This window comes from Nelumbo lutea, chromosome 1 (genome assembly GCF_056320005.1).
Source record: "Nelumbo lutea isolate HS-2025 chromosome 1, American lotus-T2T, whole genome shotgun sequence".
Classification (NCBI taxonomy): Eukaryota; Viridiplantae; Streptophyta; class Magnoliopsida; order Proteales; family Nelumbonaceae; genus Nelumbo; species Nelumbo lutea.
The window spans coordinates 134636795-134662555 of NC_142684.1; the positions used below are offsets into that span (position 1 = coordinate 134636795).

The 25761-nt window shown below is 36.5% G+C and overlaps 1 protein-coding gene and 1 long non-coding RNA gene across 2 annotated transcripts; one reads left to right on the top strand and one right to left on the bottom strand.

Moving 5' to 3' along the window:
* Positions 1-938: 938 nt before the first annotated feature.
* On the top strand, positions 939-5791 carry LOC148877716 (uncharacterized). The gene is made up of 2 exons (XR_016105688.1): positions 939-1183; positions 4801-5791. It is a non-coding gene; the product is annotated as an uncharacterized LOC148877716 (long non-coding RNA).
* Positions 5792-16821: 11030 nt separating this feature from the next.
* LOC148877717 (uncharacterized) lies at positions 16822-19327 on the bottom strand. Its single transcript, XM_088942791.1, has 2 exons — positions 18400-19327; positions 16822-17358 (listed from the first exon to the last, which is right to left on the bottom strand). Exons 1-2 carry the CDS (start codon positions 18924-18926, stop codon positions 17127-17129), a joined length of 759 nt encoding a protein of 252 aa, XP_088798917.1. The 5' UTR covers positions 18927-19327; the 3' UTR covers positions 16822-17126.
* Between the last annotated feature and the right edge of the window lie 6434 nt (positions 19328-25761).

The following is a 25761-nucleotide window of genomic DNA, read 5'->3' on the forward strand; positions in this document are numbered from 1 at the left end:
GTGATTCCCACATGGGAGAGAGAGAAATTTTTTGAAAATTTGCCCTAGTTACCTTGTGGGTTCGGCTATCCATATGATGGATCTCTCATCCTTTCATTCAAACCTTAAAAGAGCAATGTTAGAAAATGAATTAGAAACGGAGTAAATATCTTCTACTTCCCTAAACTGGTAAATGGGTACCAATATAGGTTAGCTCATGTCATTGTCATGCTTCCTCACTCATACCTAACTTAACGAAACTGTTAGATTTGGGAATTTGGCCCATTTCAGATTTGGGAATTCCACACCAACTAACCAATGTTAGAAAGTGAATTAGAAACAACTGTCCATTTAGTACAACAGGCATGCAAGGAGAATCAACAAATGAATGTATTGAATGGACTTCTTCATAAATTAAAACAAAATGAACTATGTACAGAGAAATTGTCAAATACCTGTTAGTTGCTTCTTCAGTAAGGATTGTCGTCAACGCATTGGGAAAAACCATTGAAGGAGAGGGAGAGCAGCCGAAGTTCAGTCAAGGGTCAGTCAAAGGCCAAGGGAAAAGTTGCAGAGAAAAACAGTAAGAGAAGAGGAGTGCCGTTGGGGAGACTAAGGAGGAGTGAGGGAGGAGAAAATGAGGGTGAGAAAGAGGAGTGACGCTGGGGAGGAGAACTTGCAGTTGTAGTTGCAGAAGAAGTCGAAGAGAAGAGAGTTGAAAGTGTGAGAGAACGAAAGTTGCAGTTGTAGATGCAGTCAAAGAGAAGAGAGTTGAGAGTGTGAGAGAATGAAAGAGAGAGAATAGGGAGGGCGGGAGAGAACAATGGCCGTGGGCCCTAACAGGGTCATTTAAATCTTTGCAATTTAAGGGTAAATTTCAAAATAAAATTTTAAATAAATGTTATTGTGACATGTAATCCGAGTTGGATTGCCACCTCACAGGAAAATCATAGGTAGAAGTGTGACACTTACATGGCATGGGAATCGGTCTTATGATTTTAAAAGTTGAATTCGAGAGTCATTGTAAATTCTGTATGGGCTGGCCTGGTGTTCAGATTTCTGCAATGAGCTTACTCGTACTTTTCCCAAAGAGAAAAGGAATGGCTCAGACCACTTTCACCGTTCCGCATACAAGGAATATGTAGCAGGTATGATTGCTGGAGTTGCTACTGTCATTACAGGTCATCCCTTTGACACCATCGAGGTCTGGTCTCTTATTAATTCCTTTTGTTGTTTTCTTTTAATTAATTCTCCTTCTGTTTCTTCTTCACTGTATTCAGATCACCTCCTTGCCTTACTAGATCATTTCTGATCTTATAGCGCTTTTGTTTGTTTAAACAACAAAGCTGCTGAGTAGGCCGTGAGATATATAATTTGCTATATTAATCAACTGAACTCAACTCAAGTAAGCCTTGTCTCAATTATATCAGCTACATGAATCCTGTTCTGCCATTCCACTCTGTTCACTGCTAGTGCCCTTCAGGCTAACAACTGCAAATATTGAAATTAGAACATGGTTGCTTGAGATATAAACTTGTAGAGTTATGAATGAGGGCTAAGAATTAACGAAAATTCACATAAACTCTACCCCACAACCTCAAACTCATCGAATTGATCAAACACCAGATATTGAGAGTTGACAAGAAAGTAAATGAGAGCAACCATCCTTAATGTGGTCAAGACGTACAGGGATCTAAATACTTGCTAATGATATAGTAGCCTCCACTAATGGTTCTGACTGCATTGCTTCCGTCCACCAAAAGAATTATACCTTTGGAGTAAACCTTTTTTGATTTGGTCCTTTTCTGTCCTATTTTGCAATTTTACTCCTTCAACGTCATGATTGCAAGAGCTTTCCTCCAAACAAAATGGAAATCCTAATAATGACAGCATTTAGGAGTAGAAAAATGTTTCATCTGCTGTTTATCATGGCATGTTGCCGACAGACATGCCTCAACAAAGGCATGCACCAAAGAGTGTTAGCTGAACCTTCACTAACAAAGCCTCATCTTGTTCTTGTTGATGTGCTAGATGTCATGATATGCAACTTATTGTCCTCTTCACCTAGATCTGTGCCTAAGGCATTTTTATAACAATGACACTTGAAATTTGTCATGCCACCTTTTTTGGTAGATAACTTTATCTTGTGCCTCTGAAATTGAATTTATTATTATTTATTCTAGTACCTTGTGTCTCTCTTAAATTACATGAAATATATGTATGACAAGTAAAGCTTCAAAAGATCAATACTGAAATACATGAAGTACAGGAATGCATGACACTGCACTACTGGGATTCTGAAGAATGAAGGAGCATGCTTCTTGCATTTGTTTAACTTATGAGACATGAATCAATTCAGTTTTTCTTTATAGATGCATTTTACATTTTATTCATTATCAGGCAAGATGCAGGCTAACAATTGACTTTTTCACATTGAATCTTGCTGATTCCTCCCTACTTACATATACCAGAGATGGACTTTAAGATAAAAATACCAAGGGCAATTAGTTTGATTTCTATTTAGAATTAAATGTCAGTTATAGCTAACTTAACCATGTTTTTTATACAAGCAAGTGCTGAATTATGGATGCTGCATTTCTGATCTCAATAGACTGCTTAGTGGAGACATAAACTCCAGTACCTTATTTTAATGATCTCATATGTAGAACGAAATTACATTTTCTGATATACCTATCAAACCCCCTTGTTAAGAGCTGGATTTAAAATACCTCAAGAAATTTATCCAGTAAGAAGTAAAACTGCAGTGTCCTACTATATTAATGACCCTATACAAGGTGCATGCAAACATGTTATGGTTTTTTACGCAACCTACCAAATGGAGCTGAAGTTGTTGAACTCCTTGTGGGGATAAAGCAGCACCATTTCCACCCACTTTCCATAGAAGAAGGTGACTCTTCAAAAGAAAATAAGGTGGAATAGGACCTTTGGTCGTTGGCCTTGGGGACTAGCTTATTTCCTTAAGAAGATTAAGGAATCCTTGGAGATATTCCAGCTCAGAGAAGTAGGATTCCAAGAGAACTAAATTTAGTAGCAGACAAGATTGCTAAATTAGGGCAAAGGGCCTTGTTTTTATAGTAACAGTGCTTTACCTCCTTAGTTTGTGAATGGGAGGAGGGATGCCTTCAGCTTTTTTTTTTTTTTCTTTATAGCCTCATACATGATCTCATGCACACCTTTTGTTCAGATTTGATATAATGTATGTTGTTACTCTTTCTCAAAAGCAAGATTCTTTTGGGTCACATGCTACTACTTGTCCACAACTTTTTTTGCCAAGAGTTGGTCCTGCCTGGAGTGGAGTTGCTTGTGGACGACATTTAAGTTCTTAGTTTCAGAAATAGACCTTTAGGCCTGTAGCATGGACCACAGTACACAGATTCTCTAGCTTACTTGCTTGATCACATACACATGGATGACAAGAAATCTATTAAAATGGAGGCCTAGTATCAAAAAGGCATCCTGAAATAAGAAGCTCACCAATTAGTGGAACAAGAACCAGGATATTTCACCTTTATTGATTATTCTATGTTGAATTATTCTTTATGTAGATTACTTGGAAGATCAAGCAACCATTTTCTGATCAAGAAAAAAAAAAGAGAGTGAAGCAATCACTTGCATAAGGGTCAGAAACATAGTAATATTATTGGTTTATGCTGCTTGTTAGTCTTTTAGTGCAGTAGAATATGTTTATATGAGATTGGATTCTAATCTAACTTGAACTGGAATTCTGGCAATGTGTCTTAATATTCTGGCATCCAATTTAATTGTGCTGCCATACATTTCTTATATATCCTAGTATTTCATTCGATTTTAAAAGACAAATGACTTTTTTTCAGCTTCAAAGTTCACTCCATGTTCAATTTCTACTCTGGATGAAGGGTGTGTCCATCCTTGGATATTATAAAACTTGGAAACTTCGCAAAAAAAAGAAAGAGACTAGCTTACTAACTAAAACACTTCATAGGAAAAAGGAGATTGAGTTTCCTTGGAGTAATGGTTTTATTATGGAGAGGGTTAAAAGTGTGTAAGTTTCCAGTCCTTTTACTATAACCTTGTATCGCAACTATATACATCTACATCCTTGTCAACAAACCACTAGGTGCGCTAGGGGTGCTATCAGGAACAGTGTTGATTTCAACACATTCTGCACAAAGATGAAAACAGAAAATCATCTAATCCCTCCCTCCTGGTTTGATCAAGATCCCATTTCATCCCTAGGAATTAGAGCTCAAAAGATTCTTTGATTCTATTCGTGACTCCTCCAAAATGAGGTTAGTACTGTTTAGCAACACATGCCCGCTTTACAAAGCTCAGTAGCCGTCCTGTTGAAGTTGCATAAGCAATTACCATGATATCCATTAGAAAAGAAGCAATTACCCCTCCATTGGTCAAATTAGGCTCCTCCTTGTTTTGAACACATTGAGTGCTGGAGTGACACTAGTTTTCATTGATTATTAGTGCATCTGTGTTTAAATAGTTCTGCTGAGATAACCTGATTTTTATGGTACTTCTGTACTTGCAACTTCAAAATAATCTCTCCCAATTTTATTATTCAAAAGAATGAAACCATGGTTATGATATTTTAGAGGTTAAAGGACTTTACTGAGGTTTAACTTCTTTTGTTGGGATGGGATTTGAATGTTCAGTTCTTTTTGGCCTTTATTCCCAAACAAAACAATTACTTGAGGTTTTCCACAAGTTACTGCCAGTTATATTCTTGTTAACTGTTATCCCATACAATTTTCTAAAACAGGTATCTTGCATATGCCTTAGTTACAGTTATATTGTGTTTTTCTTGTGAAGGGAGAAGTGCATATTATTAAGCCACCGCTTCAGCTCATCATTCCTTCAGCAACCTATGGTGGAGCTGTAATCAGCTTTGTACTTTGTCCATGAGAGCTTGTAAAAGTAAGTGAATTATTATGCATGTGACAGTTTTTCCAGTGTAGGATGCAAATTCAAAAAACTGATTTACTTTTTTCAGAAAGTTTGATAGATACAGTAGTCCTCTTGATTGTGCAATTAAAACCATAAAGAGTGAGGGAGTATGATAAGCTCCAGCTGCTTTAGCAACATGGCACATAATGTGATTTGTTCTGATAGGTATCTACCTATTCAGGTTAGGGGTATATTTCATGGAGGTCTTTCTGCTTTATTGAGGAGTCTATCAGGAAGCCAATTTTCTTCAGCATATATGACTATAGCCATTTCTACATGCATGTGCATGTAAATTCTGCTTTGTATGGTCATAGCCATCTATTAAATATATTGGTCAATGGAGGTATTGGTATAATAAGTAGTGGACTCAGTGGTGTAGCTCTAAGTATTTGACAACTTGATATATATATAAGAATCGTATAGGACTGGTATTACAATTTTCACTCTTCTAGACAGTTCTGGTCCACAGTTTTCCATGTGATGTCACAAAAAACTGTTGTTCAGATTGCACCAGATACAACTTCTGCTTCTAGTAGAAAACCGTTATGTATACTGAGTTTGGTAATATGAGGTCACCTTCTAGTATATGCTTGTCAGATATTTATTTTGTAGATATACAGGATAAGAGGAATTAAAGGATGCTATACTGGTATTGGTCCCAAATTAGTAGCGGTATTTCCCTCAAATGCTGCTGCAATTGTCTCCTTGGAGCTTACTGCAAAGCTTTTATGGATTAAGCATGGCTGAATACTATTTGATCTGATTATAGTGACTTCTATTACATTCCCTTGTGTCTTGTAATTTTCACATCTGCATCATGCAGTTGCAAGTTATTAAGCCATTATTATTATTTTTTTGACATGGCCTAATTGGGAGGCTGTTTGGTTTGAGTTTGATTACTTTTTCAAAATAGAAGAGGTTTGAAGTAACTTATTTGTTATCAAATTCCTATCATAGTACTGGTAAGCTTGAGTCCAAAGCCTTGCATTATCCTGAAATACACAGGAATTGGAAAACTTGTTATCTACCATTAAATACTTGTCACATTGGTGGAACTGGTTTTTGATCACATCAATTGTGGTTGGTCTTTGGAGAACCTTAGACTGCCAGGGTTGATCATTCATGTGGTGTGACTCCTTTAATACAATCCTGTTTCTTTCAGATTTCGTCATTGTCAGCAATTACATCAATTTTGAATTGCTTCAAATTTGTTAGTAAGTGTTGTTAAACAATTCATAGTGAGGATTTTTTCTTCTACAGTGTTCATACAGATGAACATTTCTATAGAAAAACTGTACACAACTGATTTCATCAGATGATTTTTTTAGCAATCCACACTGATGAAGGTGCTCTGTTCATTGGCTTGGACGATTAAATCATTGTCATGGAAACCAACTTATAGATTGAATTGAGAGAAAATCATGCTGGGTTTATATGGTAAATCAGTGTTGAAACATGAAAAAAGTTATTTCAGTGACATGAATGCTAATAAAATGTATTATAAAAAGCAAAAGTAAATGGTTTTTGAGTGCTCTTCTATGTCTAATTGAAGGGTAAATTTGTTCAATTCTTCTGCAGCAGAATTTGGAGAGGTATTTATTTATTTATTTTTCATTCTTCATTCCTCCCTCCAACTTCTTGTTTGTTTTCCTGTTGGGTGTTTTGTTTTTTTGAGGGGGGTGGGGTCATGTTCAACTGTTCTTGCCATGTTAGCCCTGGTCCTTGCACTGCACCATTTTCCCACTCATAGACGTTTTGCAGTTTCTTTGATTTTTATTCTGTTTTCCAGAGAAAAGAAACATGAAAGAAAAAAGCATCTTCTTCCATGTGGCAAGGGGCTACTGGTCTGAAACTTGCCACATTATAAAAGAAATTTATTCATGGTTGCCACCTTTGCTTATTGTCTAAAATATAAATCTTTTCATCTAATTGCAAAGAAGACACTAATCCAATGTTGTAAGACTTGGACCGGACATAAAGCTGGAATGCCTACTAGGTCGTGGTTTTACTGGTTGATCAGCCAGCTAGAGTTAGCCCATTCCAACTGTGAAAATTGTTATTGAATCAGGACCCGGAAAGTTCATTGAATCACCGGCTCAACCTCCTTCCCGGTTCAAGTCTCACAACACTACATAGATGACAGAACAGCATCCCCAACAATGAGAAGGCAATAGAACGCTATTTTGGGTACTGCTATACCAAAGTGTCCTTTTACTGTCCTATCAGAAGTGGCACTACTCTGATTTTCCTTATTTGGTCAAGAAGGTAGTAATCTAACAGTTTCACTCCTTTTTTCCTGAATGACTTCTGGGTGGATTAATGGATAGTGTATCAAGTATCAACCGGCCAACTGGTGATAAAGGAGTAAAGTTGCATATAGTTCAATCCGAGTGGCCTGTAGCATCTGTCCAGAGAAAGAAGAAAAAAAAAAGACTCTAGCTTCAGCCCTAGGTTCCTATATGGTAGGAAACCTAGCACTTTTTGGTAAAGTAGTTGCAGTATTTCCCGATGACCAGCAATAAGCAGGCACATGATCTTTTTGTTTTAAATTCAAAACACTGGGTGATCTACTATTTGGTTGGATCATCAGTGTCCAAGTTTTAGAGCTCGGACTGTTACCACAAGACACCAGAGCCACACATTGGGAACATCTCTATTATTTTGATGTTGTCATTCATGGGGAGATGTTTATATAGGTAGGGCGTGGGAAATGTCTTGTGGTCAGTAGATCTGAGTCCTGAGTCGGGATCTGTTGACTGCAATACATTGTTGGCCATGCGTATCCAGCTATACATCGCGAATATTGGAGTTTTAAAGTGCAACCAATGTTCCTGATGTGCGGAAGGATGCACGTGGCCAGCAGTGTATCATGGTCAGCAGATCCAAACAGATCTGGGCTCCAAGTTATATTGTGGTTACGATAAATACTGTGATCAAGGATCAAAATATCGATGTACCCAATACTCAAAATTGGGTATTAATGTGTATCATTACCGCCAATATTTTTTTTTTTCTTTAATTTTATAATATCAACTGTGACCATATTTGCTGATCCTATTAAAGGGTGGAATACTATTAAACTATCAATTTATGCTTTTCTTATATTTTTTGCCCTTTAGACCATGGTTTAAAAAACTGGACTGGATTGGATGATTGGACCAATTGACCAGGAAACTGGTCATGGCTCCAGATTCAATTTTGGACCCATAACTGTCTAACCGGGATTCCGACCAAATGGTTGGACCATTCGACCCGAGAACAGGTGGTCAAAACAGTTTCATTTCTGGGTTGTTATTCAAAACCATGCTTCAAGGCAAGGTGGAAATGATCCATGAACTCAAACTGCACTCACTTTTGATGCAGCGCATGCAGATTTTCTGATTCAGGTCATTAAAGAAAATGGAGATGTGGGATTAAACCTGCATAACTGCAGGCTCTGACCCTTTAACAATAAGATTACGTTCGTTTTTCGGTAAGTTATTTATCCAGGTAAGTGCAGTTACCTGGGTTGGCAAGTGTATTTACCCATATTCTTTTATTTCTCATGTAAATAAGACAATGGCCATTTTAGCCATTATTAAAATGGACATTTTTGTCCCATTCAAGTGTTGACAACTTTCCCTCTAAGTGGAAAGTTATTTACCCACCTAAGAGATGGGTATCCATCATCCCCATCTCCATGAACATGGGATTTTTGGTCAATGGGAATCAAAATCCCATTGACCAATTTCCCCCTTCTCAAAATCCGAAAAAAAAGAATGCCCCCTAAAAGAAAATCAAAATGATAAGTTCAGACACATTCCATCACTCCAATGGACTTGAAGCTTCTGATGGTGAACCTTTAACAACGTTTAACTTAGAAAAGTGCGCCTCCAATTCTGTCATTTGCTTGGGTCTTATTATAATCAATTACAGTAAATAAAAAAATATTTAACATTAAAGCATTAATCATGTATGCAATATGATTAATCATCATCATCCTTTTTGGGGGTGGGGGGATGACCCGGTGAGTAACCTCTGGCCCGATGTGATCTGATCCAATTCAAAATTTTCGAGTCATTTGGGTTGGGTCACTAAATAGGGTGGGTTAGGGTCGGGTTCACGGGTTGGGTCGACTATTTTTCCAGGTCTAATTCTGACTCTGAGGTTTATTTTGTGGGCCTGATGAAGATCTTCAGTCCAGATACTACTTGGTGGACTCGAGTTTTAAAATGTCCATGGTAGATCACAAACTTTCCATTCTATAATCCAATGACTACAGTTGAAAATGACTCTCTCAATATATAAAAAGACAGAGATGGATTGGGGCCATGGGCTGGTTAATGGATGTCGGAAGTCATGTCCAATGGAATGGATTGGGGCCACATAAAGTGGCCATTGTTGCAGGTTAAGATGATAGTGACTTCATCCAATAGGCCCACTCAAGAGAATAATTGGGGAAAAAAAACAACATAGACAGCCTGAAGCTAATGTCTGGACCAGATGATTCCAACTTCAAAGCCACATAATTGATTTTAGATGTAGGCAATTTCTTAGCTGCCCACTGTTTTTGACAAAACGTTTTTGGATTTTAGTTAATGTTTCCAAATGGTGCCCTAGTAGCAGGCCAGATCCCTGACCTGTAGGACATGCATTGTATTCCTTTAGCCATATAGTCAGAATGTTTTGTTTTGTTTTTTCTTTTTCTTTTTAAAATTTTCATTATTATCTATTTAATTCGGGGGGGGGGGATTCTCTGAAACTTATGACATATTAGGTTTTTTTTTTTTTTTTTTTTTTTTTTTTTATCCCTTTCTCTTAGGTCCAATCCTGCTGTTTGGCCAAATCCATTTTATTTTTAATGATTTTGATTCAATCTGTGAAGTATTTTTGTGCAGGGTTCAAAATACCAAAGCTCCCAGTACAAGATTTTTGTGTATTCAGAGTTTTAACAATCAATACTCTAATTTTTTTTTTAGTTAGACAATTTCAAAATGCATAAATAAGAACAGATATTAATGTTTAAACCCATTAAACAGCCCTAACCCCCAGTATTTAGCGTTTCAATGACTCTGAAAACTAACATGTTGCCATATTTTGAGGAAAGAGTAAAAATGCAAATATAGAGTGCAAAACTTTGCATTTTGTATTATTTTATATGTATTTATATTCTTTTCTAACTTAGCCTTAGGTTGCATTTGGTTGTAATGTAAATAAATTTCTACTAAAGCAAAACCATGACAGTGCGAACGATTTGAGTGTAAATTCTAATCCATTTTTGTTTTAAATTTTATCTTATTTTAATTGATTGCAGTGCAAATAAAGTAAATTAAAACATGAAGCAGAATAAAATAAAACTCAAAACAAAATTAAATAAGAATTTACATTTTTTACAGTTGCACCCCCATACATTTGCATTAGTGCAAATAAATATGCACTGCAACCAAACACAGCCTTAGGAAAAAATTTCAGCAGAGCACATTTGCATTTGCACTATTAAGGGGTTTGCTTATGGAGTTGTGGTTGTAAAGATTTGTGTAGCCAACTAGAATTGCAGAACAAGATTTTGTAGCTAACCCCCGCATAGTTAGGAGAAGGCTTAGATGATAGAAAATTAATGAGTTACGGTTGTAAAGATGCCATTTCCAAAAATAAAAAAGCCATTTCAGTCTAGTGGTTGGTGCCAATGTCTCAGCTGGCTCAAAGTTCAAAGTATCACTTCAACACAAAAATTGCATATTTAAACTGTACAATCCTATATTTAATTAATTATTGTTATTTTTTGGATATATGTTTCAGAGTTGGGTAAGATAGGAGGGGCCTAATGATTAAACATAATGAGTAATGACCCTTTAAATCCCTCTAAATGGAACACAGATTTCCTCAGAATCCAAAATGGTATTACTGCAAGGTTCAGAAAACATTACATATTGTATCCTACCATGCACCCTGATACGTTGGAGTATTTTGAACCATGGTTTTTGAATCGCCATTGATCAAGATGGTTGCACTGTTTGGCCCAAGAACTCTTTAAGCAATTGATTTTGTTTTACCTCAAATCTGATTTTTGGTAAAAAATCATTGAATCGATCAACGATTTGTTGACCCGTTCAACGGTTTTGATTATTATTTTTTACTTAAATTTTTTTGTCAGAACAGGCTATTCGTTTGAACTTAGGGGTGTAAACGGATCGAATTGGAATCAGATAAGGCAATATCTGAATTCGAATCTGATTAGAAGATTCAATATTCGAATCTGATTCAATACCCGACGGATATTAAAAATTAATATTTGAATTTGAATCCGATTAAGTATTTGAATATTCGATTTGAATTCGAATTCGATAATTAATTATTTTAGATAATTAATTTATATTATTGATATAAAGTATATAAATATATAAATTATTTATATAACTTAATTGTTATATATAAATTACATAAAATATTTTATATTATACATAAGAATTAAATAATCGATCGAATTTGAATATTTATCGAATCAAATCAAGTCATATCCGATAAATTATTTGATATGAACAATACATCCAAATTTGACCAATTAAATATTCGAATTATCCAAATTTGATTCGATTATTTCAAATATCGAATTCGAAATCGGATTTTTGAATACTGTTGACACCCCTTGAACCATCAACCTAGAAACCAGTGGCCAGAACAATTCCAATTCCGAGTCATTTTTAAAACATTGTTTTGAACTTTAAGCAGTCGAGCATATCGTAAAATCCCACCATCAGGTTGGGAAGTTTGGAAGAGGGTTATTCCCTGGCCATTGTGTAGCCCATTTGTCTAGCAAAATAAATAAATAAAGGTTCAGTGGTTAATATCACTTAAATCCACCACATTAAACTTTGGAAGACAATTTCTTATCACACAAAAATGGGTTTATTTATGTTAATTCGCAATTGTTTTTTTTCCTGATATGGCAGTTGTTATTGTTTTGTTTCAAGGAACAAAATTATGCAAATTGGCAAACACCCATGATTAATTTCTTCATCTTCCTTGAACCTATTTTAGCAGATAAATTTATGCCTCAAAATGCTGCTAGAGAGCTAAGATGGTTTTCAAAACCAGTCACCAACTGCCCTTTGGAATCCACACATCCACCAGCCACCCACCTCATTAATACTCATCCTCGCGCGGTGTCCTATTTTTAAGCACTAGAGTTTATTTGCTTTTGACATGTGTACCAAATACAAGAAGAGATGTCGATGATGATAACGACGACGACTACGACAATGACGACAATCCACTATCAAATTGGATCCAGTGCAAAAATCACTTCTGTGCCAAAGTTCAGCACAATCAGACGAGACAGCAAAACTGGGTACTCATCACACGTCCAAAGTATTTGTGATGCTGACGGTAGGAATGGCCTTGGGTCCTTGGCAGCATCCAGTATTCCAGTTCTATCTCACCACCCATTCAATGGACGTCATATGAAATGGAATGAAATTTGTTATGGTTTCCCTTGACGTTTTTAGGGGAGTTTTCTAAAACTGGGTCCTTTAGTTGTGCATCTGTAGTCTTCTGAACCCCACAGATTGTTGGTTGGGCTCCCTTCCCACGTGGAGGGCTGACAAAAAAAAAATAAAAAAAAGGAAAAGGAAAAGAGTGGGGTTGGAAGCCGAAGAGGCTGCCCCACGTGTCTTTGCATGAACAAAGACAGTTATGAGCAAGTGATGCTTGCTCGGTTAGTGGGGTGAATAAGAACGGTTCGGTGAAGTCTTTCATCGAATATAAAAGAAAAAACCTAGAGGGGTTTTCATGGGTGTAGAACACAACTTGCGTGACATCCCTTTCTACGATCATCTTGAGATGTTAGTATACAGTTGCTGGCGCCTCAAATTGCATATTTATTGGTTTGATTTTCTATTCATTTTCTCTATTACCATTTTGGTGAGATTTATTTTTGTCTCAGTTATTTGGTTGATATTGTTTGGTTTGTATGCTCGTTTAATTGCACAAAGAGAAAAAGAAAATTATTTTGCTTCAGTTCAGATATATTTTGTTATTTGACTATTGTGAGACAATAGGCTTTTTCCAACACAGATAACATCAAGAAGAAAGAGTGAATACAGCCCATACAGGGAGATCGTTTCAATTCACATCTGGAGGCCTAGACTTCCGTTCCCTTTAGCATTTCAGTGAGAACTGAGAAGGGAAGAGCAATATATTTTTTGACGGACTGACTACCACTTGATCCCACTTTTTCCATCATATCATTAAGTATTTTGTTCTTTACTGAACCTTCGTTTACTCATGCAATGGTGCAATTAAGGAAATGTCAAATCCTAACCGGTTTTGTTGCAAATCACAAAAAGGATATTTTTGCAGATCCCAATTCTATAAAGAAACAACCATGTTCTTACAAGCCACAAGCCAACACCCAGTTCAATAGTAAAGTACTGAAACTGTTGAGGCAACTGACTAAGTGTATGAGATAAGACAAGTACAGTCAGAGAATCAGACGCATGCCTAAGTTTGGTGTTTCAGCCTTTCAGGGCCTACCCTGTAAAAGTTGACAACGCAACAAGCTGAACCAATCATTCCAAAATAAAGAAAAGGTCCACAAGGCAAAGATGCAAATCCCCATTTCATCTTTTTGCATACATAAAAGGCAAGTTCCTACATGAATGATTCAGCACAATATGGACTATGGAGAACTGTAAAAGCCATTACGGGGTGCTGACATACACCAGAAGTCCAAAAGTGTCCTGAAGTTCAGGATCCTGAGTTCACGAAAGCATGCACCGTTACCAGAAAGTTGTGTATGAGTGCTTTATATCGTCACGGGTAACAACTAACAATACCTAGATTCCATAGATGGAAATCTGTCAACTGTGAGAAACACTAGAAGTCTGGAAGATAATACTGGGTATTGATGGAAAGTTTTCAGTAACCACTACAAGAATCGCATATCATGATCCTTATGTAATTGAAGACCATCTTAAGATGACCAAGCCAGTTCTAAGTACATAAACTGATAATCTATACCGCAAATAACTCCACCTATGTTGGACCATTCACTATTCTTCCTGCAATCTTGTTATTACTTCCGTCTGGTTACACTCATCACCCATCAGGCCCTAATCCTTGGTGGCCCTTTTGGAATTGGGACCAGTTTCGGTAAGAGTACTAAAGACAATGCCCTTTCCAAGTTGGAAGGAGAAAAAACAGATGACAAATAATAGATACAAACAGAAGTAATGGCAATATACTAATAGAAGTGGACCTCTTCTGAAAAGAAAAAATCAAAAACTCATCTGCAAGTTTTACTTGATTTGAATCAAAGAAATAATTATGAAGCAGGAAACGCAATGTAAAGGGGATCTGAATCCTGTTAATATTGCTGAGGGCATCAGAATGGTTGCTAATAGACTATAATGTAAGGCATGGGAAGCTGTATGGATTAACAGATAAGAAACACCTCTGGTAACACTCAAAAGAAAAGAAAAATAAAAAAACTGGTATTACTGTGTTACAAGTCCTCTTAAACAGCTCACGGGGAAAAAGAGATAGGAACAGGAATGGTGGCAATTACACTGTTGTCCCACAGCCCATAACTGCATGGACATCTAGAGATAGGAAACCTACATAGATGGCAGTGCTTGGACATCTAGAGAAGGTTAAATAGGCAATAATTTCAAGGAGATTTACTTTTATAAAGCTCTTGCTCAATTGCTTGAACTCGAATATGACTTCTAACAAAGCAGAAGCTTAATTGTGTATGCTTTGTACTTGAGGTGGAATAAGAAGAGATAAAAATGCTAGTAGCAGTTGAAGCAGCATCAAGCCCCAAAGTGGGCACCCATGGAGGTCCCAGCAACTTTTGATTGAAAGTTGGACAAGTCTTTCAGCCTTTGGTGATTACATCCAGAACTACCTCACTCCCTAGAGCAGCCGATTAAAGTAAATGATCTTATGATGTTGCTCTGTGGTGAACAGGAAATGTATGGCAGGCAACACATTACTTCCGATTTTTACATAATATAGCCTATGACTTTTTACAACCTCAAGATGTAGTGTAAGATAAGCTAGTAACTAAGAAGTTTGTGTTCATAAATCCCTATTATGAGACAACTGGCATGATGAACTGAGTCCGAAAATTATAATGGAACCTCTCAAGAGGGAGGGTAGGTATTGTTCATCTTCCATGTTTCATTTCAATCTGAAGCATCTTCTCTGCATCCTCTCGTGTGTTCAATGCAACACAGAACTGAATGAATAAGAAATGGATGGCCAGCAGTTGGTTAGCTAGTCCTGTTTTATGTACGAAATTATCCTAAATATAAAGGGACTGTATAAAAAAATTCATTGTTATCTCAAATGCATCAGATAATATCTTCACTTCACCCAAGCTATCCATTTATACTAAAGGCATTGGATGTGTTTCAGATCCATTATGGAGCTAATTTGGCATCCAGTAGCTAATCAACATTGTTAAAATGAACTATAATTAGAACGTTAGGTGTTAGCAATTGTAGATGTGCAGTACCAAATGCCCGGTAAACCTAGCATGGTAACAGTTTTTGAACTGTTACATTTGAATATGTTATTATCATGTTGGAAGTTACATTATTGCATTTCTGTTCATTGAATGCATCTCAATTTTTATATATGACTTGCTTACTTGGAACATTGGTTTAATAATGACTTTCATGCGTCCTTATCAGAGTGGTGGAACATCTTACCCAACTCTCCACCTTAACTGCACCTCACACCAACTTTCCCATAATATAGGTTAACAGGAATATAGATAGAACTAACAAATTACTTCCAAAATCTGTGGAGAAGTTGGCGTTAGAAAAGGTGAAGGTCTTGATGCTTGGCAAATCATGGTAAGATGTGCTAATACCTCTATATTTTGATGTGATAAATAAGAAGTGGCAAGATCACCATGATCACAAAAAGTGGGTTCCTTTTCCTACTATCTGGATAGAAACTCATAATTCTCAGGTGAGTAATCAACGACATATGGCAAACAAAACTAACAACTTAAGATAAACATAACTAATGATTATGACTAAACAGAAAACTTCAGAAGGGCCAAAAGCAAAAAAAAAAAAAAAAAGAGTCTTGTACAGAGCTGGGACTACCAAGTAAGAAGGATGCAATTTGGGTTGGCTCAACCTTATTTTCAAGTGGTTTGGTTTTACCTCGCCTGGAAATCAGGTTGAGGAAATGGGAAACTGCCTTTGTAATTTGTGGGGGTTCTTCCCCTGCTTTGTACATCTTCTCATGTACCTCCTCTTCATTTAATGAATTCTGGTTAAAATTTCTCAAAAAAATAAAAAAAAAGGTACTGGGAAATTGAATCATACCCAGTATTTGTATTTCTATGTGCTTAATATATAAAGATTAATGTTCAGGGTCATGTTACTCCAACTCCAACTTTGCTACTTGAGTAGCCCAACAAATAAATAAATTGAAATTTGAAACCATGATCAATCAACTATTGGCTCGCAATAAGCAGTAAAGTTAACATGCAATTAGATCAAGTACTAATTAATGAAAATAACAAACATAACAATAAAAAAAAAACACTAGAATATATAACCAGAAGTTTCAGAAGGCCATTAGAAGAAAAAAGAAATCCAGGATTCAGCTGGCTAGTGCTTGACAAAGAGATCCAAAAGCATAGAGACATTTCCACCCTCCTAATTTTCTAAAACAGGCTTACACTGAACCAAAGAGTCAAAAACTTGAAGAAGAAAAAGAGCATCATGAGGTATTTTAAGAGCATGACCAAAAATGCACCTTGACCCTTGACTTCGAAACTAACACCATTCCCAAGTGTTTACAAATTTTCAGCAAACCTCTAATTGTAGGGACTAGGAACTAATCTTTCCCCTTAAAATATCATGGTTTTAGAACTAAGTTCTCTTAAGACATAAAAGGTTGCGAATATTCACTGATGTGAAATTTCTACATGAACACTAACTTAAAAACCACATTGAATAGTTTATACCTACTGCTGCAGGTAGCAATTAAGCACATCAAGTAGTTGGTACCTACCACCGCAGATAGAAATTGAGCATGACCATAAGATAGACCATGCTGTGGTTTTTTTTTGTTCGACTTAGATACAAATCCTCAAGATATAGGCATACATAACATTGTAATCAGTGCATAAAAGAACCAGAGATGACAGAAGAGAGAGAGCATGCTAGGGAGCAAACAATTAGATCTTATCTGATCTGAAAATGTTTGTAATTGGCAGATCCTGTATGGGGTATCTGCATCCTCCCACTTTGGTCAGCCTGCCTGCAATGGTTTTCTTTCAGCTGAGTTGCCACACCCTTCCTGCTTGAACCTTCTCCATGAGATTCTGTAGAGTTCTTCCTTCGGCGTTCATTGTGCCCAGCCAATCGCCTACGGCAACTCCTCTTAGTTTCATCAAACTCTGATAGCTCATGGAACCTGTTCAGCAGGATATTAAATAACATACATATAAAGAAACATAATATCACCTCATACTTTCTACTTTTTCTTCACAATATTAAGAACTCCTATAACCACTGAAGACCGAATAGTGAGTGCATCAGGATTGATATCATAATTATCATTTTTAGGAAAGATCTTCAAAATAACCAACAAGATGGAGGAACAGGAAAAAGATTGGACTTCACTTTATGCGATGAGAAAAATACCCACGCCATGACGTTAAGAATCAGATTACCATAAAGAAACATCCCAATCCCATTACCAACACGCAAATCTATCTAATGGCTTGAAATCAAAATTAACTAGAACCCTACACATAGGAAATTCTTAGAACTTGTCCACACGTTGAAGTTTCTTTTCCTGTACATATGCAATCAGAACTAGTGGCAAGTTTTGCTGCCATTAGTTCTTATTGCCAAACAGTACTTTAATTCTCCGAAGTCGAAAACAAAAGATGTTTTGGTTTAGTTGCCTTAAAAGAAGAAAGCCCATTAAAGCTAAAAGGAAAAGAAACTCTCTAAGTAAATAAATAAAAAAAACTGAGAAGATAAAAAGAATTGAAGCCTTTGCTGCAGAAATAGACCAAGATACACCAACTGAAAACTGAAGCTCACAGTCTCATGAACACAGAATCAAAGCAAATTAAAGTAAAATGTGTGGGATGTTTTTCATCTTCTACAAGAATTTATAATGCCCCGTTGACCAACCAGATAACAGCAGTAAAGGGAATTCCTAGTTGTATGATCTAAAAGTTCCTCTTTTTTAAGTAACCTGGCAGAGTAGTTTCTCGCTCTCTCTCTCTCTCTCTCGCTCGCTCGCTCGCTTTTTTTTTTTTTTAATTCAATTAATTAAAAACCGGAATTCAACCAGATTACTAAGGTTACAATCTCAAACGTCTTCTTCCCAATTGAGCAAAAGCGTTTAGTAACCACCCCACCAGAAGAGCCAAGAAATTGTTCAGACAACGCACATACATAACAAACTAGATATGTGGAAGCAGATGCCTTTCATTTTAACCTGCTGCATTGCTGGCAGAAGCGCTGTTTGAGACCGGCAACAAGTACAACCGGAGCCTTAGAGTGCTGCTCGCAGACCTTATGACGCCGATGGTAGCGCTTCGCCTCACTCAGATCAGCAGTACACTTCTCAGCCTGACAACAAGGTGGGGAAACCCCGCCACCTCCGCTTGATCCTCTCCTACAGGCGGGAGACACGACGGTTCTCTTCCTCTTGTCATCTTCGAACCCACCAACTTCTTCCTCCTCCTCATCAACATCCTCCACCACCACCTCCCTCTTCCCCTTCTCCTTCATCAAGCCTTGACTCGCCCCCTGCCTAATTGTTTCCATTCTGTCGGAATAATTGGCTGAAACAGAGCAGGACGAAGAAGAAGAAGAAGAAGAAGAAGAAGAAGAAGAAGAAGAAGAAGAAATAACAGAAAGGTGGAGAAGAGAAGAAACTCGTAAAGAAGAAGAAGAGGAAGAAGAAAGCAGTAGAAAAGGTGAAAAAGGGAGGGAGAGGTGTGTGAGGACCACAAGCTCCATTTCTTTCCTGTCAGTATAGGGGGTGATGAAGTAGTGAAGGGTAAAGAAACCAAAAGGGTAGGAAGCAGCCGCTTAAGATTGGAGGGTAACGCACAGTAATGCTTCATTGCCTAATCTAATCCTCCTTTTCCTTTTGTTTCTTTGTGGGGTGTTATCTGTTGGTGGGTTGGTGGTCACATGATCCAGCCTTGAGCATGCGTGTTGTTTCTGTTGGTCCAAAATATCCAATCTCGGACATCAAAAACAGTGGCAAGTCAATACACCCCAGCACTCCCAACCAATTAGTTTGTGAGATCACTCATCTTTTCTTCCATTTCACTGTGATAGTGCTTTGCTGTGTGGCGGTGTTTTTCCATACACACACACACTCTTGCACGAATCGTATTGAGAGCGACCATTCTGTTTTTTTTTTTTTTTCCAAGTCTGAAGACGACCTCACATTTCAAAGCTTCACCTGTCATGCTTTGACGCGTGTTGTACTCTCTTTCTGGTTTTTCTCTCTACTCTTTGTACTGACCACTCTCTTCCTTTCTCTTCTTTTTCCCCTCCTTTTTACCTAGCTAAGAATAGCAGCATTCTGTGTTACAACTAACAGTAAAAAAACAAGAGAGAGAAATGGTGATGTTTGCTTCTTGTACTACTCTGTTGAATTACTTTTTTTATAAAGAAAGCAGGATATGGGATGTAAATATGTAATTGAATTAATAGTTGAATGAAAGAAGCAGTAATGGGGTGATATTAGCTCCCATTCCCAGACTCTAGGCCTCTAGAGTTGTATATGTTGAATTATTGATGGCAAAGGTAAGCTAACATGATCCTTTTCATCATGACTTCATTTGGGAAATGGGAATGGAGAAGTTTCTACTGTTCTCTTGGTGAAAGAGCACTAATCAGTTTTGGCAACTAGCAGAGATCTGCACTCCCAGAGGCTCCAGATTCTTCTTTCTTTTTGGGTGGGGTGGGTTGGGGATTGAGACTTAGAGGGGGAATTGGATTTTGGAATAGGAAGCACTGAGCAAGGCTTGACAGGTCGTCGGCCTTGGTCCCGGGGAAATAGCAGGTGTGTGGTGATTATTGAACTAATGCTTGTTAACTGGAAGCTGGTCCAGTCTGACCAGTTCTAGGTCATGGGCTGATAGTGTTATATTACTTATAATGCAGCATGGAGCCATGGGCAGCACTAGGCTTCTTACAGTAAATGCTCAGAAAGCATCTCCTCATTGGAGTCCTCGCTGGACCGTACCCTAAGAATCAAGGGCTATCCACCCTCCCCCCTTCCCTTTTTTCCCTTAATGTTGGCACTCTTCTGTCTTTCTCTCTGTAGCATAATTCCGTGGAATGGTGGTCCTTAGTGGCTTCTTCCCTTTCTTTTTATCCTTTTGTTAAGCTTAATTGATTAACCACCCCACTTTGTTCTGTAATCTAGATATCCAAATTTTAGCTCTTGATTTATTTGAAAGAGCATCTTAATTCAGATGTTCACCATTAGTCCATTAAGATCGATGGACCACATCCACAATTGGTATATAACCATATAACTTGAACAATACCCTTGACAACATGTTACACGAGTTCAGCTTATCTGATGATTTTATTAAATAACTGGCTAGTCTTTCCTTGATTCAAGTGTTTTTGTTTTTTTTTTTTTTTGGCATGCTAAATGATATTAAGAATTTGAGTCATTTAACCATGGTTGGTAAGAATTAAGATTTAGTTGGCCTTCTGAAAATTCTATAGAAAGAGATTTTATTAGTTACTAGGGGTTAGTGGTATTGACTGTTTTCTGGGAAAAATTGCTTTTGTGGCTTTGTATGCAATACTTCTTAATAACAATTTTCATTTAGGCTGCATTTGGTTTGATAGAAAATAAGAAGAAAAAGTTGAGAAATTTTTAAGGCTCAGTTTGGGAAGAGTGTAAATACAAATCTATACAGTACAAAACTTTGTACACAGTATTTCTAAACCTCTTATTTGTACCCTGCATATTTGTAATTGCGCTCTTTCCAAATTGAGCCCAAGGCCCAGGGCTCAGTTTGGAAAGAGTACAAATACAAGAGTCTCAGTTTGAGAAAAGTACAAATGTAAATATGTACAGTGCAAAGAATGCAAATATAGATACGCACAATTTAAGCTCAGTTTGGAAAGAGTACAAATGCAAATATGTACAGTGTAAATAGATACAAAATATAAGGTTTTGCATTCTAGAAAATTTCATTTGTACTCCTTCCAAACTCAGCCTTATGAAAAATGACAGCATATGTATTTGCACTCTTATCAAACGAAGCCTATAAAGAATTTTACAAATTTTGTTAAATATTTTCCCCTCAACATTCTGTTTTTCTCTTATTATGTGTCAAACCAAACATAACTTTAAAAACATCATTGCATTATATTAATCTTTATGGTTTGCTCAATCAAAACAAATAACTGCTAAATAATTAACATAAAGACCAAAAACTGTCTATCTAGATGTATCCTCAACCAACCTGAGAAAGAGATTAGAGGCTTGTTGTGGGGGATGAGATTTCCACTATTCATTTGAAAGAGGAATGCTTTTTATTACTTTATTTACAATGCCAGTTTCATTGAATTAAAATTTTAATTTTATTACTTATAATGTCATTTAACAAATTCTGGTGTTTACTTAAAGATATTAGATAGTACAAGACTAGTAGCTATAAACTAGGAATTAAATTTCTAGAAGTTATCTACCTTATAAAATATTAATTAAAAGGATGCCTATTATACCATGGAGTCATGGACAAATTTAACTGATTTCTAAGTAAAGAGAGGCCTTGTTTGTTATAAGTTTCTTTCTTTTTGTTGATTGTTAGGACACTTTATGTTTGTCTATTCTAGTTCTACTTCTATATGAGGATGATGAACCATCACTCCAAAACAGGTCCATATGTGCCTCATATTGCCCCATTTCAAGATTGCAAGTTTGACATAAGAACACCATTACCAGGTGGGAAGAGATCATAGTCATTCTCTCTCTTTCTTATGTACTAAGCGTTGTTAGTAGGGGAAAGTAGGGGAGAAATTGAGCTGAGTGGAACCGAATTTTGGCATGTCTAGGTTTGGTTCGATTCAAATACGTCTATATTTGAATTTGAATTCAAATTCAATTTGAACTCTATAAGTTCGAGCTCAGCTCAATATATATTAATTTATGTAGACTTGCAAGTTTTCCTGTAAAACATTTTATTAGTTAAGTTTGAGTTTGAATACTAATCAAACTTATTCTCAGATTTAAACTTAATTAGAATTTAACTCAAGTCTGAACCGTTTGAAAAACTTGATTTGATTGCACCCCTAGGGAAAATGCAATATAGGTTCAGTTTGGAAAGAGTACAAATGCAAATATGTACAATACAAATACATATACAACAATACAAAATATAAGGTTTTGCACTCTACATATTTGCATTTGTACTCCTTCCAAACTGAGCCATAGGGTGACATGGAGCTGACTATGTTCGGATTTTTCCCACTCTTATGCCACTACACTTATGTGTATACACCCAAACAAATTTAGATGCACCATCTACACTACATGGAATCTAGATTTCAAATGTGTGAGAGGATGGAAGGGGGTGAATTCCATATCTCTTTTATTTTTTATTTTCAATTTTAAAGATAATTGTTGCTACCAAAGCTGGAGCCGAGGGCAATTTAGTAATCTCCAAGGTCCAAAGGACAAGGGTCCCACCTGCTAAGAGTGAAAAGATGCCAGAGGCCCTGAGAGTGTTCTCAGGGGCGAGGGCTTCGACGATCAAATTAGCCGAGGGTTGAGGAAAAGCCGAGATCACAGCAAGAGAGTAAAGATTAGCTCAAATGTGCATAAGCATACCTTTAGACTGTGATGCCCCTTTTATAGTTAGAATCGCTGGGGAGAGGAGTGATGAGCAGTAGGTAACCATCCCATGAATCACACTTTTTAATAGGGCAGCCAAAGAACCGTAGGCCGATCACTACCCCTTCATAAGTGTGTTGGGAATAAGTGTGCCAAGAACATGATGCTTGTAGTAAATGCTCCATAGTGATGACTTTGTGGGAGTTACGCTATGAGGTCGAAATGGTAGAAATACTCTTGGGTGGTGCCACATATCAACACTTAGTGAATCGACCGAATATGCCTATATCAATAATCAAGTGAAAAATTAGCATAACTTACAGACAACCACCCAATACTTTAGTAATTTTCAAACCACAAAAGCATGAAGCTTGTTTCATGTTGTTACTGTATGTTTTGAAGTTTGGTATTAACTTAATATGCTTTTAAATGTGAAAGCACAAATAAGCATTTGGTAGTGGTATATTGCTTTTATCACATGTGATATGGAAAATTCCATGTACGCCATGTTCATCTTGCCACATGGAAAACCCACATGTCTAGGAGTCTACCTTGCCACGCAGCATCAAATTAGCCATGAGATGTGGTTAACAAAATAGTTGTTAAAAAACCATAGTTATGATATATTGCACAAACTAATGCCATGTGGCACTTTTTTGTCACGTGGCAACTTATTTCCAACTCAACTTTCACAACGTAGAGATGTGGCATGGGAAGGCGTGTATGTGTAAAGCTTTCCACAATTTGCAAGAAAAAGCAAAAACTGCCCCAAGTCGGGTGGACCAAATATGAAGCATTCTATTCTTGCTTTGTCATTTTTATTGCTAGTGTTTTTGCTTTGGAAAACATACATCGCCTTAGTTTCAATTCCCTCGTAATGGTATGGATGTAACTATGTTTAAAAGTTTAAGTCCTAGGCCCTGTTTGGTTTATAAGAATAGGGGTCTGGAATCGGAATGAGAAGGACTATTCTGATTCTAAGGTCATATTTGATTCACTGCTGTGACCTTTATTTTTTCATTTCTTTCTCATTTTAGGCAAGAATGAGCAAGAATAAATAGCATTAGAGTGCTTGGTTACAAAATTTTTGCCATAGGTCACATTCTTTTTAGAATGAAAAATCAGCACATAGCACAAAAATTGAGGTAGCCTACAACATGAAAAATAATCATATTCCATCTTGCTCATTTTTATTCTTTGAGGAAACTATACCTACAAAAAATTGCTTCCATGTTTATTAGTGGACTGCTGTGGAAGTATTTTTACAAAAGCACTTTTACATGAAAGCACTTTCATAAAAACACTTTTGTGAAAGAACTTTTACAAAAGTACTTCTATGAAAACATTTTGTAAAAGCATTTTTATGAAAATACTTTTATAAAAGCATTTTTACGGAAATACTTTTATGAAAGCATTTTTTGTGAAAATACATTTATAAAAGCACTTTTGCAAAAAGTATTTTTGTAGAAGCATTTTTACATATAAAAATACTTTTACAAAAGTAATTTTACGAAAACACTTTTATGAAAGTATTTTTATTAAAGCACTTTTACAAAAACACTTTTACATAGGACACTAGTCAATCTGAAAAATTTTCAATTTTAGAAAAAAAAGTGTTTGGTTCATAGCAATATTTTCTCCTTATGCCTATTTTTACCCATTCTTGTCTATTTTAGAATTTTATCTTGGGTAAGAATTAGAAAGAATGAGAATTAAACCAAACATGGCCTAAATGTTTGGTTGGGCAGAATTAGAATCTCATTCTCATTCCCTCTAGAATGGCTGGAATTACCCCATTTGAGGGAATGGTCATTCCCTGCGCCTCCTTTGGGAATGAAATCCCATTCATGTTGATTTCAATTTTCATTACCATTTCTACCTGAACGAAACAGACTATGAGAATAGACTATTTTAATTCCAACTATGAACCAAACAGACCCCTAGTTTTCACATGTTTCCCTCAACTTTCTTTCATCAAAATTTATATTGAAAATGCCATAAGAATGATCAGTTCAACACCTGAAGAAACCATTTGTGATTTAAAATGGTTATTTTCATCATTTTAACATTCATTGGTGACAACTCCATAAACTCAAATGGGCAATTTAATAATTTTACTTTCACTATCATCCCTGGTTAGGTGCAAAGTGCTGGAACCTAAAAGTTTGGAGGGTCTTTGTTGCAAAACAAAGTTTAGGGGTTATATGTGTTACCACCCTGCTAAGTAGGAGTGTAACTTGGGCGGGTTGGGTCAAGATCAAGAATGGAGCCAAGTATATTGGTGGGGGGGGGGGGTCTTTGGCCCCCCAAACTTTTTGTTAAATCATAGGTTACTAATGGGAGGTTGGGTAAAAATGTAATAAAATGGGTCCTTGGCCCCCTCAAAACTTGAATTAAAATGTAAAGGATCATACTCTAACTCTCTTCCAACCCCCAAAATAAAAATAAAAAAAAATGAAATTGTTAAAATTTTCTTTAAAAAACATGTAATAGATTCAAACCTTTTCAAACTATTTTTCCCTATATCCTACTTCTACTCCCTATCTCATTTTCTTGTTCAACTTGGCTATCCCAAAAGAAAATTCCTGGCTCTGCCACTAGTCAAGTTGAAGGTCAACCCAAACCGAACCCTAAAGATGCAAACCTCAATTTAGGGCTTGGCGCAACCCGAGGTCAAGCCCAAGTAATCAACCCAGGTCCAACTCGAGTTTAAGTCAACACAACTTAGGTTGGGTGACCCAATTTCAAAGAATTTATGTATACTTTTTTTATATGGTCATCTTTCATTTGGCTTTATGCCCATTAAGAGTAGAAATGGTTGAAAATATGAACAAATTTCTTTTTACAAACATAGATATATATATTTTGTTCACATATACATGTATATATAATTACTAAAAGGATGGTTTTCTATAAATATAACGTATATATGTATGTATTTGTTTGAGTAAACTCGGGTTGGGTCAGGCCTAGAGTCGG